This window comes from Bombina bombina, chromosome 11 (assembly GCF_027579735.1).
Source record: "Bombina bombina isolate aBomBom1 chromosome 11, aBomBom1.pri, whole genome shotgun sequence".
NCBI lineage: Eukaryota > Metazoa > Chordata > Amphibia > Anura > Bombinatoridae > Bombina > Bombina bombina.
The window spans coordinates 77,517,421-77,534,470 of NC_069509.1; the positions used below are offsets into that span (position 1 = coordinate 77,517,421).

Genomic DNA, 17,050 nt, shown 5'->3' on the forward strand with positions numbered 1-17,050 from the left:
GTGTGTGTCTGTATGTACACATCTGTCTGTGTGTGTGTCTGTATGTACACATCTGTCTGTGTGTGTGTCTGTCTGTACACATCTGTCTGTGTGTGTGTCTGTATGTACACATCTGTCTGTGTGTGTGTCTGTATGTACACATCTGTCTGTGTGTGTGTCTGTATGTACACATCTGTCTGTGTGTGTGTCTGTCTGTACACATCTGTCTGTGTGTGTGTCTGTCTGTACACATCTGTCTGTGTGTGTGTCTGTATGTACACATCTGTCTGTGTGTGTGTCTGTATGTACACATCTGTCTGTGTGTGTGTCTGTATGTACACATCTGTCTGTGTGTGTGTCTGTATGTACACATCTGTCTGTGTGTGTGTCTGTATGTACACATCTGTCTGTGTGTGTGTCTGTATGTACACATCTGTCTGTGTGTGTGTCTGTATGTACACATCTGTCTGTGTGTGTGTCTGTATGTACACATCTGTCTGTGTGTGTGTCTGTATGTACACATCTGTCTGTGTGTGTGTCTGTATGTACACATCTGTCTGTGTGTGTGTCTGTATGTACACATCTGTCTGTGTGTGTGTGGGTACACATCTATCTGTGTGTATGTATGTACACATCTGTCTGTGTGTGTGTCTGTATGTACACATCTGTCTGTGTGTGTGTCTGTATGTACACATCTGTCTGTGTGTGTGTCTGTATGTACACATCTGTCTGTGTGTCTCTGAACGTGCACATATATCTCGGTAACCACCATCACATTGTTTATCACTCACTTTTAGAGCCTTCCCCTGCAGCTCATCAATGATTCCTCTGATCTTCGCTAGCAGGAAGGGCCATGAGTTGATAAGGTAAATCCGGTCCATCATGATGACTATGATGCTGTACCAGCGCTGGAAGCCACGTGCCAGACTATCCTTGATAAAGAAAGTGTGACTAAACACAAAGCCATGCTGCTCATCCCCAAAGAAAATAGGACCTTCCCTACCCGGACACACCTGAAAAAGAAAAGGAATATTAGGAGCTTTATTATCAGTTACCTTGAATTTGGCATCAAAGTCCCAAAATAAATCAATTTAAACAACTTGTATTTAAAAATTTTTTTTACAAGAAATATAAAACGTACAGGGATGTTACTTGCAAAAAACTAAATTTATGCTTACCTCACAAATTGCTTTCTTTCTGGGCATGGAGAGTCCACAAATTCCATTCCAATTACTAGTGGGGTATTCAACTTCTAGCCAACAGGAAGAGGCAAAGAGCACCCAGCAGAGCTGTTAAGTGTCACTTCCCTTACCCATAATCCCCAGTCATTCGGCCGAAGGAAAATGGAAAAAGACAATAACACAAGGGTATAGAGGTGCCTGAGGTTTATACTAAAAAATATGCCGTCTTAAAAATAAATAAGGGCAGGTCGTAGACTCTCCATGCCCGGAAAGAAAGAAATTTATCAGGTGAGCATACATTTTGTTTTCTTTCCTATGGCATGTAGAGTCCACAAATTCCAATTACTAGTGGGAACCAATACCCAAGCTAGAGGGCACGTAATGAAAAGGGAGGGAGAACAAGACAGGCGGACGTAAACAGAAGGCACCACCACTTGAAGAACTTTTCTCCCAAAAGAAGCCTCCGCCGAGGCAAAAACATAATTTATGTAAGAATTTACCTGATAAATTCATTTCTTTCATATTGGCAAGAGTCCATGAGCTAGTGACGTATGGGATATACAATCCTACCAGGAGGGGCAAAGTTTCCCAAACCTCAAATGCAAATAAATACACCCCTCGCCACACCCACAATTCAGTTTAACGAATAGCCAAGTAGTGGGGTGATAAAGAAAGGAGTAAAAAAGCATCAACAAAGGAATTGGAATAATTGTGCTTTATACAAAAAAATCATAACCACCATAAAAAGGGTGGGCCTCATGGACTCTTGCCAATATGAAAGAAATTAATTTATCAGGTAAATTCTTACATAAATTATGTTTTCTTTCATGTAATTGGCAAGAGTCCATGAGCTAGTGACGTATGGGATAGCAAATACCCAAGCTGTGGAACTCCACTCAAGAGTCACTAAAGAGGGAGGGATAAAAATAAAGACAGTCAATTCCGCTGAAAAAAAATAATCCACAACCCAAATCATAAGTTTTAAACTTATAAAGAAAAAGAAAAAAACTGAAATTATAAGCAGAAGAATTAAACTGAAACAGCTGCCTGAAGAACTTTTCTACCAAAAACTGCTTCTGAAGAAGAAAAAACATCAAAATGGTAGAATTTAATAAATGTATGCAAAGAAGACCAAGTTGCTGCTTTGCAAATCTGATCAACTGAAGCTTCATTCTTAAAAGCCCAGGAAGTGGAAACAGACCTAGTAGAATGAGCCGTAATCCTCTGAGGCGGGGATTTACCCGACTCCAAATAAGCGTGATGAATCAAAAGCTTTAACCACGAAGCCAAGGAAACAGCAGAAGCCTTCTGACTTTCCTAGAACCAGAAAAGATAACAAATAGACTAGAAGTCTTCCTGAAATCTTTAGTAGCTTCAACATAATATTTCAAAGCTCTCACCACATCCAAAGAATGTAAGGATCTTCCAAAGAATTCTTAGGATTAGGACACAAGGAAGGGACAACAATTTCTCTACTAATATTGTTGGAATTCACAACTTTAGGTAGGAATTTAAATGAAGTCCGCAAAACCGCCTTATCCTGATGAAAAATCAGAAAAGGAAACTCACAAGAAAGAGCAGATAATTCAGAAACTCTTCTAGCAGAAGAGATGGCCAAAAGAAACAACACTTTCCAAGAAAGCAATTTAATGTCCAAAGAATGCATAGGCTCAAACAGAGGAGCCTGAAAAGCCTTTAAAACTAAATTAAGACTCCAGAGAGGAGAGATTGATTTAATGACAGGCTTGATACGGACCAACGCCTGTACAAAACAATGAATATCAGGAAGTTTTGCAATTTTTCTGTGGAATAAGACAGAAAGAGCAGAAATTTGTCCTTTCAAAGAACTTGCAGACAAACCCTTATCCAAACCATCCTGAAGAAACTGTAAAATTCTAGGAATTCTAAAAGAATGCCAAGTGAATTTATGAGAAGAACACCATGAAATGTAGGTCTTACAAACTCGATAATAAATCTTTCTAGAAACAGATTTACTAGCCTGCAACATATGACTAAGCACTAAGCGTTCAATTTCCATACCTTCAAATTTAATGATTTGAGATCCTGATGGAAAAACGGACCTTGAGATAGAAGGTCTGGTCTTAACGGAAGTGGCCAAGGTTGGCAACTGGACATCCGAACAAGATCTGCATACCAAAACCTGTGTGGCCATGCTGGAGCCACCAGCAACACAAACGATTGCTCCATGATGATTTTGGAAATCACTCTTGGGAGAAGAACTAGAGGCGGAAAAATATAGGCAGGTTGATAACTCCAAGGAAGTGTCAATGCATCCATTGCCTCCGCCTGAGGATCCCTGGACCTGAGGATAAAATTAATGCCTTCCAGAATGAAATCAATCTGATTTGAAGGCATATCACCATCTTTAGTCAAACATTTTCTCACCAAAGATGGTGATATGCCTTCAAATCAGAATTATTTCATTCTGGAAGGCATTAATTTTATCCTCACCCACAACTATTTTTCGTATGAAGGAAAAGGAGACTCACAAGAAAGAGCAGATAATTCAGAAACTCTTCTAGCAGAAGAGATGGCCAAAAGAAACAACATTCTGTCGGGATGCCATGAGATCCAATTCCGGCTGACCCCACTTCAGAATCAGGTTGGAGAACACTTCCGGATGGAGTTCCCACTCCCCTGGATGAAAGGTCTGCCTGCTCAGGAAATCCGCCTCCCAGTTGTCCACCCCTGGGATGTGGATCGCCGATAGGCAACAAGAGTGGGCTTTTGCCCACTGGATTATTTTGGTAACCTCTGTCATCGCTAAGGAACTCCTCGTTCCTCCCTGATGATTGATGTAAGCCACTGAAGTTATGTTGTCCGACTGGAACCTGATAAACCGAGTGAGGCTAACTGGGGCCAAGCCGGAAGGGCATTGAAAATTGCTCTCAGTTCTAGAATGCTTATAGGAAGAACAGACTCTGACTGAGTCCAAATTCCCTGAGCCTTTAGGGAGCCCCAGACTGCTCCCCACCCCAGAAGGCTGGTGTCTGTTGTCACAATCACCCAAGATGGTCTGCGAAAGCAGGTTCCCTGGGAGAGATGATCCAGAGACAACCACCATTGAAGAGAGTCCCTTGTCTCCTGCTCCAGAGTTATTCGAGGAGACAAGTCTGCATAATCTCCGTTCCATTGCCTGAGCATGCTTAACTGCAGAGGTCTGAGATGATAGCGAGCAAACAGGATGATGTCCATTGCCGCCACCATCAGCCCGATTAGCTCCATGCACTGAGCCACTGACGACCGAGGAGTGTACTGAAGGACTAGACAAGTATCGATAATCTTTGATTTCCTGACTTCTGTCAGAAAAAATCTTCATAGACAGGAAGTCTATTATGGTTCCCAAGAAGGTGACTCTTGTGTCTGGAACTAGGGAACTCTTTTCCAAATGTACCTTCCACCCGTAAGTTCTCAGGAAAGATAACACTATGTCGGTGTGGGATCTTGCTTGTTGAAAAGATGGCGCCTGGAGTAGAATGTCGTCCAGATAAGGCGCCACCCCAATGCCCCGTGACCGAATTACCGCCAACAGAGACCCCAGAACCTTTGTGAAAATTCTGGGAGCAGTGGCCAGGCTGAAAGGAAGAGCCACGAACTGGAAGTGTTTGTCCTGGAAGGCAAACCTTAGGAACTTGTAATGATCCCTGTGAATAGGGACATGTAGGTACGCGTCCTTTAAATCCACTGTTGTCATAAATTGACCCTCCTGGATTAAGGGAAGAATGGAATGAATAGTTTCCATCTTGAAGGCTGGAACCTTGAGAAATTTGTTTAGACTCTTAAGGTCTAAAATTGGTCTGAAGGTTCCCTCCTTTTTGGGAGCCACGAACAGATTAGAATAAAAACCCTGACCCTGTTCCTGTACTGAAACGGGAACAATCACTCCCAGGGCGGAGAGGTCTCCTACACAATGTAAGAACGCCTCTCTCTCTTTGTCTGGTCTGCAGATAATCTTGAAAGTAGAAACCTGCCTCTGGGAGGAAAACTTTTGAACTACAATTTGTATCCCTGAGACACTATTTCTATTGCCCAGGGATCCTGAACGAAGAAGGAAAGTCTGCCCCCTACCAGATCCGGTCCCAGATCGGGGGCATGCCCTTCATGCTGTCTTGGATTCAATAGCAGGCTTCTTGGATTGGTTACCCTTATTCCAAAACTGGTTGGGTCTCCATGTAGGCTTAGATTGTTCCTGCTTAGAGGAGGAAGAGGAAGAATTTCCCTTGAAATTTGGAAAGGAATGAAAATTACTCTGTCGTCCTTTTTGTTTGCTTCTCTTATCCTGAGGGAGGAGATGACCCTTACCTCCCCGTGATATCAGAGATAATTTCCGTCAGGCCAGGTCCAAAAAAGGTCTTCCCCTTGTAGAGAATCGCTAGAAGCTTAGACTTAGATGAAAATCCGCAGACCAAGGCTTTAACCATAAGGCTCTGCGGGCTAGAATAGAGAAACCCGAAATCTTAGCTCCCAGTTTAATAATTTGAAGGGAAGCGCCAGTAATAAAAGCATTAGCTAGCTTCAGAGCTTTTATTCTGTCTTGGATCTCCTCCAAGGAAGTCTCAGTCCTGAGAGTCTCAGATAGTGCATCTAACCAATATGCTGCCGCACTAGTGACGGTAGCAATGCACGCAGCTGGCTGCCATTGCAGACCCTGGTGAACATAAATCTTTTTAAGTAAACCCTCTAACTTCTTGTCCATAGGATCTTTGAAAGCACAACTATCCTCTATGGGAATAGTAGTTATCTTGGCTAAGGTGGAAACAGCCCCTTCCACCTTAGGAACTGTTTGCCAAGCCGCCTTGAAAGAGTCAGCTATGGGAAACATCTTCTTAAAAATAGGAGAGGGAGAAAAGGGTATGCCTGGTCTCTCCCACTCCTTAGTAATGATCTCCAAAGCTCGCTTTGGAACAGGAAATACGTCTGAGTAAGAAGGAACTTCGAAATATCTGTCCAATTTACTAGACTTCATAGGGGCAACCACTACCGTGGAGTCACAGTCGTCCAAAGTAACCAAAACCTCCCTGAGCAACAGGCGGAGGTGTTCTAGTTTAAACCTAATAGTTACAACCTCCGAGTCTGTCAGAGGCAATGAACTTTCTGAATCTGAAATTTCACCTTCAGATGGAACCGCATTACCCTCCTCTTCAGGTCCTTGGGAGGGTACCTCCGAAATTGCCACAATTGCATCAGAAACCTCACTGAATGTCTGGTTTTCCTCTTACGTTTGCCCTGCAACATTGGGAAAGCAGACAATGCATCAGAAATTGTAGAAGACATGAGGGAAGCTATGTCTTTTAAGGTAACTCCAGCGGGAGCTAGAGCAGAAGTACAGGGCACTGCTTGAGCAGGCAGTAAAATTTGGGACGCTTGGGGAGAAAGCTGCGGCATACCTTGAATCTCGTCAGACTCTTGGACAGCATCCGCTTTTGAAAAGTTTTTCTCAGGAAAAATCTTTTCCCTATAACTTAAAATCCTCTCAATACATGAGGGAAAGAAAGGGATTGGTGATTGCACATTTGCATCCAAACACAAGGAGCAAGTGACACTTTGCAAGTCTCCTTGGTTCATACTGAATCACAATAATATAATTATGCAATAAAAACTTTAAATTTTGACACAAAAAAAAGTTTGAATGTAAAAAACGTTACTGTCTCTTTAAATTTAAAAGTGTAACTTTTTCACTGCGTGTGGGAAAAACATGTTCAAACACCCATACACAAATAAAAATGACACCCCTACACCTCAGCAGCTCTGCTGATGTGCCTACCTGACTGCAAGACCAGAGCCTCTCTCTCCCTCCTAGCAAGCAATCCGACTCGATAGGGGAACGATTCAGCTACCCTCCGGACCTAGAAACGCCTGATCTAGTTCAGAAAACATGCATTTCTAAGCAGAGAAATTATCCGGTCTGTATCCGGTCTTTACTGTGTCTTCAGATAGAGGCGCAGTGAAAAAGCGCGCAATACAGAAGATCCGCCCATCGTGGGCGTGGCTAACCGTAACAACACTCTCCAGACGTTATTTCATATTAAAACTAACGCCATGATAAAAGAACCACCATTCAAGTGCTTATCTCCCAGCCCCAGTGCCTGTTAAACGCTGTCTGGTTCTCTCAGACTCTAAAAGTGCTCCTTTTCCTCTAAGTGTCCCAGGAAAATAACAAAGCACTTACCTCATATGTCTGCCTGACAGCAAATGCAGTTCACCAGGTTTGAGGGGTTCTATCCCCCACATGGACCTGTGAAGAAAAAGAAATTCCTGAATAAATATTCCTCAGATTTTCAGGATTAGGGCAGCAATAATATATGGGAGGCGCAGTGAGAATTATGTCCCACAAGTTCCCATTACTCTAAAGCCACCAATGCTCTACTGAAGAGACTGATATGTACTACGGCTACACCCCAGGACAAAGCAGCACAATCCTGCACTACTTTAAAAATAATAAACTCTTGATTGAAGAATCTAAGCTAACACCTCACTTTACCTCTTCCTATCACTAACGTAGGTAAAGAGAATGACTGGAGTGGGAGGAGCTATTTAACAGCTCTGCTGTGGTGCTCTTTGCCTCCTCCTGCTGACTAGGAGGTGAATATCCCATTAGTAATTAAGATGATCCGTGGACTCGTGTCATAAAAAAGAAATTGTGTTTCCACTCCCCCTGAGGCTGAAGTGTATTCTGTGGAATGCAGAAAACTGACCCTCCTACGTGCTGCACAGTGATTGGTTGATATGTACAGGAGCTCATTTATACTTATCTAACTGACCACAGCAAAGAAAGTAGGATAAACAACATTTAAAACTCTTTAAAACGGGTGTGTCCTGGTCCAGCAAACAAATCCAAGCTATTGTTATTCCACGTTGTGTCTTGTCAATGCAGTACATATATATATATATATATATATATATCCCAGACCCTCTGTACTTTAATATGTTAACTGAACCAGGTTAAGTATTTAAAGCCTATGTTATCCAGGTATGGAGACTGAGAAGACCAGGATCAGTGAGATCCATAGGAGGTCTGTACAGCTCATGTAGAGGGTTTAGGCAATCTGGTAGAGTACATACAAATACACTTACACTGATGCACACACACACACTAATATATACAAATACACTTACACTGATGCACACACACACACTAATATATACAAATACACTTACACTGATGCACACACACATTAAAATATACAAATACACTTACACTGATGCACACACACACACTAATATATACAAATACACTTACACTGATGCACACACACACACTAATATATACAAATACACTTACACTGATGCACACACACACACTAATATATACAAATACACTTACACTGATGCACACACTCATTAAAATATACAAATACACTTACACTGATGCACACACAGACTTATATATACAAATACACTTACACTGATGCACACACACACACACTAATATATACAAATACACTTACACAAATGCACACGCACACTAATATATACAAATACACTTACACTGATGCACACACACATTAATATATACAAATACACTTACACTGATGCACACACACATTAATATATACAAATACACTTACACTGATGCACACACACACATATATACAAATACACTTACACAAATGCACACGCACACTAATATATACAAATACACTTACACTGATGCCCACTAATATATACAAATACCCTTACACTGATGCACACTAATATATACAAATACACTTACACTGATGCACACACATTAATATATACAAATACACTTACACTGATGCGCACACACACACACACTAATATATACAAATACACTTACACTGATGCACACACACATTAATATATACAAATACACTTACACTGATGCACACACACACTTATATATACAAATACACTTACACAAATGCACACGCACACTAATATATACAAATACACTTACACAAATGCACACTAATATATACAAATACACTTACACTGATGCACACACGCACTAATACATACAAATACACTTACACTGATGCACACGCACACTAATATATACAAAAACACTTATACTGATGCACACGCACACTAATAATTACAAATACACTTACACTGATGCACACGCACACTTATATATACAAATACACTTACACTGATGCACACGCACACTGATGCACACACACACTAATATATACAAATACACTTACACTGATGCAAACGCACACTAATATATACAAATACACTTACACTGATGCACACGCGCACTAATACATATAAATACACTTACACTGATGCACACACACACTAATATATACAAATACACTTACACTGATGCACATGCACACTAATATATACAAATACACTTACACTGATGCACACGCACAGTACTACATACAAATACACTTAAACTGATGCACAGGCGCACTAATACATACAAATACGCTTACACTGATGCACATACGCACTAATACATACAAATACACTTGCATTGATATACACATATAAACACACAAATATAGATACATGCATATATACCCACACAAGTATGGACACTCACATGTGCATATATACCCACACATACGTTTTTTTTGCTGTGTCCAGTATAAGGGTTAAATGTACAGGATTCCCATGCTAAGGATTCAAAAGTCTGCACTTGAAGGGACATTAAACACTAAATAAATGCTAGGTAGAATGATGCATTCAAAGAAAAAGATTAATCTGAGAATAACATGTAGATGTATTTTTTAGTTTAATTAGCTGCTTAAATATTGACAAAATAAGTGTAAAGTTTTAGTGTCTATAAAACAATGGGAGCTGCCATGTTGTAACTTAGGTTACCTTCTCTGCTGTGGCCAATTAGGGACAGTTATAAATAGGTCACTAGACTGTGCAGCCAATAACCATGTGGAATATAGAAGTGTACTGCACTCCCATTTCTAACAGGAACTAAAAAGCTCACAATTTCACAATTGAAATACAGGAAAAGTGGACAAAATAAATAATGAAAGTATATTGCAGAGATTTTTTTTATATATACAGTTTACCATTTTATATTACCATCTCAAAGTGTTAAATGTCCCTTTAAGAGTGAGGGGCTGCAAATGTGGCTTTTTAATAATGGTCTTAAAATCTAACTAGTGCAACAAAGCACAAGCACAAACAAGGCCACCTTCAATGCAAATCAAACACTAAATGCTGTTGCAGGAAATTGGAGATGTTACCTCGCAGCTCAGACTGCGCACACAGGCTTGACGCACAATGCTAAACAACTGTGGGTGGTTTGGGTGCTGGTGGCTGACGTATTTAATAGACGTTTCCTTGTCTTGGCTGATGTATCCTGGGTGCCCTGTAGCTAACGATCGGCAACCCTGAGCAAGGAGAGAGAAGGAAGATTATCAATACCAGGTCACAAATTAAATTTAAAAAATCCAGCTATACCCACATTAGTAACTGTTTTACTTAAAATCATATATAGACTACAGCTTTAAAGGAACAGTCTATTCTAGAATTTGTATTGTTTAAAATGCATAACCAACTCTGTTATATTAAAGGGATATTAAACCTATTTTTTTCTTTCATGATTCAGATAGAGCATGCAATTTTAAGCAACTTTCTAATTTACTCCTATTATCAATTTTTCTTCGTTCTCTTGGTATCTTTATTTGAAAAAGCAGGAACGTAAGTTTAGGAGCCGGACAGTTTTTGGTTCAGCACCATGGGTAGCGCTTGCTGATTGGTAGCTATGTTTAGCCACCAATCAGCAAGCGTTACCCAGATGTTGAACCAAAAATGGGCAGTTCCTAAACTTATATTCCTGCTTTTCAAATAAAGATACCAAAAGAACGAAGAACAATTGACAATAGGAGTAAATTAGATAGGCGATTACCTTTCCAACAGTGGGTCTTGGGGGTCTGTAGCTGCTTAGATGCCTGAGATACAGGCTTCTAAGCAGCATGCCCCCTTCTCCTATTCTAAACATTGTTATTTTTAAATAAAGTTGCGCGATGATGTCATCACGTCATTGCAAGTGATGTCGTCATGTCATTGCGTCTGACATCACCACGCATAACGTGAAGCCCTGGCGATGCCTGTCACTATACAGGCCCGATCGCTGGGTAGGAGCGGGTGGGAGCCCCCAGATCTCCCTCAAGGTGGGAGAGTGCTAGCTACGGCTCTGAGCCGTCGTTAGCACCTGAGTGGGAAATTCTTCGAAGGCTCAGAACCGTTGTTAGCACTGAAAGGGTTAATACACTTTTTACCGCTGTGATTACCTTGTATCTAAGCCTATGCGGACAGTTTTTTTATGTTTTGTTTTCCATTATTTTAAAATAATCTGCACTGTTAATAAACTAAAAATATATACATATATGTATTGGAATATATAGCAAAAGTATCCATAATGTGTTTCATAGATGCTATTGACCAATATGTTTATGCATTTGAAAAATTATTTTAGTGTCCACAGCTGCAAAAAAAATGTTGATGTTAATAATTAAACATTAATACAATGAAATTTAAAGAGACAGTTAACGCCTTGTAATTACAAGACATTTCTGTTGTGTTGATTTAGAATAATAATCAATTCTTTTTTTTTTTTTTTTTTTAAACAAATGAACATCCATTTTACTGCAATTATTTTTCAATAGCCAAACTGCACACACCATTTGCCTTATTTGGAAGAGCCAATCTGGGCTTTAGTCTGCAGACAACAAGGCTAGTCATGGTCATGAAGTTAGTATACAATGTTTTGTTTTGCCGTTGTTATCTAATAAAGCCAATTCAAGACAGATATGTACCCGAGTTAGCCTTCAGAAGTCAGCAGGGCGCATTTCAAGTTCTGAGAATTAGAAATTGCTCAATTTTCAGAGCTAAATTACATAAAAAGGGGACAAAATAGGAGGCGTGGCGTAGCTGTGCAGCGAGATGGCTGTGCTGCTGTGAAGCGCCGTAGCCTTTCTCACTTAATTAGCCCACAGACTGCCAACTTTGGGCAAATATCTCCAACAGAGTAACGGAGGTTCATTGGGAGCAAGCTGACTAGGCAGCGGACATGCCAGGTGAACAAACAACTTGAAAAACGGAGGGAACAGCTGTAAATAAAAAGTCCGGTCGCCATCTTGGATTTCGGCCTACACTACAAACCGGATCATAAGCGGTCTCTCTGGCTGATTAATTGAAATCTACTCAGCCCAGGCACTTCTATCGCTGCCACAATCAGAATAACAGCCTCCAGGGTAAGATCCGCACCACGAGCCATATAAGCACACCAACCCACATGGCCTCACAAAACGTCTCCACCATACTCAAATAAAAATGCAAAATGGCCACGCTATATACCTAAATATAAAAGTTTCTCAGGCATGCAAAGTCTTATCAACTACGTCTGCCAACATACCCTAGCCTAACATGGTATTCAAAATGAATAAAGGAGACGTCGGCTACTATTAGGGTACATATACATATCAATAACCGCATGTGTTTTAAATAAATATCCTTGGATCAGGGGAATGCCAATATGCAAATATAAGCCCATTATGCCGGAGAATAAATAACCTACATTATATATGAAAGTCGTGATAAAGTGCTTTCCTTGTGGTGTTCAATACCTTTATTTTCACCACTTTTTTTTGCCTCATGAAAACACCACGCTCCTATACCCTATAAAATATTTCACGCTCTTCTCTGCTTATGGCAGCTAGGAAATCTGCCAGAAAGACTAACAAAGCTTCAGCCTCAAAGATACCGTCGGTGAGCTCCTGTTTTGCTAAACAAGACCAAGCTCCCCACATAGCTCCAACAGGAGACATACAATCTGACAACATGGCAACACAGGTGCCCACATCACTACATTCATCCTCTATGGAACTGACACAAATTCAGAGCACTATAGCTGCTCTCCCGTCAAAATCTGACATTGCTGATTTTAAATCTTTCATTAAATCGGAAATATCCTCTAAAAAAAGATATCATTGAATTGGGATCTAGGATTGAGTGTTTGGAAGAAGGACAAGAAAACTTGGAATCAATAGTCAGCAATAACACTCAACACCTCAATTGCCAAGACTCAGTGATTCAGGACTTACAACTGAAAGAGCTTGACAACCGCAACCTCCGCAGCAATCTACGGATAAGGGGAGTCCCCAAGGACATTTTAAATGAGCATATAACCACATATCTTCTATAACTATTGAAACAACTAGTTCCTTCATTGGAACTGACAGAAGCCTCTCTGGAGAGAGCTCACAGAGCTTTATGCCCAAGACCTAAACCAGAAAGCCTATCTCGGGACATAGGGACATAGGGACACAAGGAAGCTGTTTGGAAACAAGCAAGATCACAAGGTTCTGTAACATTCCAAGAACATACCCTCCAAATCTTCCAGGACTTATGCCCCACAACAATTGATAAGAGACGCTCTCTAAAATTCATAACCACTATCCTACAAGAAAACAAAATAAGATACAGATGGTGATTTCCGTTTAGTCTCCTAGTCAACAGAGATGGAAAAACCTTGATATATAAAAATCCGGAAGATCTTGAGGCCCTATCTAAGGGTCTCAGTCTGAACTTTCAGCACCCTCAACAACAGGAACAAGACACCCACAACAGATCATCAAGGCTCATCAAAAGCAACCAGATCCACAATGGACTCCTGTGTCCAGGAGGAGACCGAAAAACTCTCAGATAACATGAAGAGATGCTTAAATTAATTTGTGTTACCCGTTTGCTTGTAAAAGCAGTTGCCTAGATGAAAACAGGTCATATACACACTGTTTATATACTAAGTTATATATGTTACTGTATGATACGGCTCTAGGATGATGATAGACACTATTCCTACACTTTCAAGATCTGAGAATAGTTAAAAACTTACAATAAGGTCCGAGAGACATAGCCCTACATGCTTCTAATATTCTAGTTACATTCAGTGTCGGTCAACCGATAGCTTAAAATATTACACTGAATCAACGTCTCTCAGAGGATATATAGCACCTACTTAAATGTAAGGGACCAAAGTACCGTTTAGTATATCAAACAAATACTCACTGGTGCCTAAATATTACAAATTCTACCAGACTAAGCTCACTACGTAAACAGTGGCAAATATGGCATAAATATAAAATATATTTTTAAAGTCTGATATGCTCTGAGTAACACCAGGGAACCGAAGTTACATAAAGTTACCATTTTTATATGTTTTTTTTTACATGTTTTGTATGTTTTTACTTGTTTCTTACTTTCTCCCTAATTGTTAATTGTTTCTGGTTTATTGCATGTTTGATCGCTCTCAAAGACACAGGCCAAGCCATATTTGTCCATCCTCATTAATACAGGTTATGCTTAGCGATGATGTTACTCATACTAGATGGGGGGGGTCCTGGTCCCCCTGGCGGGGAGCTGCGGCCACTGGTGAGTATTTCACTTACATTAACCAAGAGAGTGGAGAGTTAATCAGATAAAAATGTTGAACTTCTACTTATATAACAGAATAAATCATTGGTGAATTTAACCAATTTATACAGGTATTGCCGGGCATAAATACCCAAACTTCTTTTGCCCAACCTTTTCATGGATCATATGGACTATAGAGTGAGAAACGTGTCCTCACGAAAGTCACTCTTGACTAATTTAATGTTTTTATTATTTACTAAATGTTTTACTCTTGTTACCCTCCCCCCCTCCTTGCTGCTCTACCTGCTCACTCCCGCTACACCACAAAAATATACTTCAACGCATCTAATCAGGGCAAATTACAAGTTGCTAAAGTTAATAGTATTCACTTATTTACCCACCCATGGCTAACTCTCAACAATCACATAAACCACTAGACTCCATAAGGATTCAGACAATAAACACCAAAGGGCTTAATATCCCAGCTAAAAGATCTCAAGCTTTAAGATACTTCATTAGACATAAAACAGACATAGTATTTGTCCAAGAGACCCATTTTATTAAACATAGAGAACCTTTAACATTTACTATTAATTTTGGAACATGCTATTATGCCTCCCATCCCAAATCTAAGAAACAAGGAGTCAGGATCTTGATTCGGAAAAAACGTCCCATTCACAACCCTCAAAACTATTAAGGATAGAGAGGGTAGATATATAATTTTAATAGGCCTGCTTTACGGCCGCCCAGTTACATTAGTTTCTATGTACTCTCCAAATTACAAACAATCCAACTTTATTAAAACTGTTACTAATTTAATTCTAGAACATCAAAATGGTATTCTGGTGCTCTGTGGAGATCTGAATATACCCTTAAACCCTCACCTAGACTGTTCGTCTATGCACTCCTCAATCCCAAATTCGCATATCAACTAGATCAATACTTACCTTAACATACTGGTTGTCCATGACCTCTGGAGGGTCTTCCATCCAGAGAAAAGAGATTATATCTTCTATTCATACCCCCATAAAATATATACCAGAATTGATTACATTTTTACTGACGTCACAGGCCTATCATTATTTCACTCTGCACAAATAACCCCTCTCACCTGGTCTGACCATGCCTCGGTCTTAGGTACATTAACTTGGCCAACTAAACCGCTTCAAGATTTCATATGGCGGTTAGATGATCATTTACTATCAGACACCTCTGTGTCACATCAAATCTCGAAATCCTTTCCCAATTAAATATATGGGAAGCACATAAGTGCGTAATAAGGGGGGAATTAATTGGCATAATAAAAAAAAACCCGCACATATTTAGCGTCTTTACTTGCTAATATTGAATCCCTGGAACAATGTCATAAACAATCTCCCTCTGACCACTCAATACTAGCTATCCTGCAATCAGAGCGACAACACTTAGCATCCTATTACAAGGAACACAAAAGACAAACCTTGCGACTGCAACAATCACATTATGGGACGTAACAAATCAGGCAGATCTCTAGCACAATACTTAAAACAAAAAACATTCAAATCATATATCTTACGCATTAAAGATGACCATAATAAAGAACATTTCTCTTCAAAAGCCATAGCAAGAACCTTCAGAGACTATTATCAAAAATGATATAACTTAAAATGACCCAGTCAGCTTAACACCCTCAGAACAAGACAATAAAACAACAGCAATAACCACATACCTATCCTCTCCCCACCTTCTCCAGATTCCCTCGCACCAAAAAGAGTATCTAGAGAAACCCATAACACCAAAAGAAATTAAATTGGTCATAAAGGACATCCCGACTGGCAAGGCCCCGGGTCCTGATGGATTTAGTAACAGATATTACAAACATTTCAAGACGAATTAATACCCCAACTTACACACTTTTTTAACTATATTGATAAATCTAAATCATTCTCCCCCAGTTTACTAGAAGCCCATATCAGTTTGCTGCCAAAACCTAACAAACCTTTAGACCACCCATCGCACTATAGACCAATCTCCCTTCTAAACTCAGACATTAAAATTTTCACAAAAGTATTAGCAAACCGTATGAACTGTACTTTGCCATATATAATCCATCAGGACCAAGTGGGATTCATTCCAAAGAGGGAAGCTAATGACAACACGGTCAGGGCCTTAAATCTCATACATTTGGCACAAGACAAAGAAATCCCGTGTATTTTACTGTCTATTGAAGCAGAGAAGGCATTTGACCGTGTTGACTGGAAGTTTTTACGTTCCACATTGGAGTCTATGGGATTTGGCCCTATTATGTTAAATAGAATATTTGCTCTTTATTCCCATCTTAACGCTAAATTATTAATAAATGGAACTCTGTCTACATCCTTTACTATAACCAATGGCACCCGTCAGGGTTGCCCTCTTTCCCCTCTGTTGTTTGCATGCGTCATTGAAACCACTGCGACCAGAATAAAGCAGAACCCTCACATAAAAGGATTACAGGCAGAGCCACATTCGTATGTCCTCTTTCTGTTTGCAGACGA

At 40.0% G+C, this 17,050-nt stretch overlaps 1 protein-coding gene across 1 annotated transcript in view; it reads right to left on the reverse strand.

Moving 5' to 3' along the window:
- Positions 1-17,050, reverse strand: part of LOC128641680 (folliculin-like) — a 42,873-nt gene that overhangs the window by 16,083 nt on the left and 9,740 nt on the right. Inside the window, exons 4-5 of the mRNA XM_053694213.1 lie at positions 10,364-10,510; positions 771-992 (exon numbers count right to left, since the gene is read on the reverse strand). Coding sequence (XP_053550188.1) covers positions 771-992; positions 10,364-10,510 — 369 coding nt within the window. The remainder of the gene's footprint in view (positions 1-770; positions 993-10,363; positions 10,511-17,050) is intronic.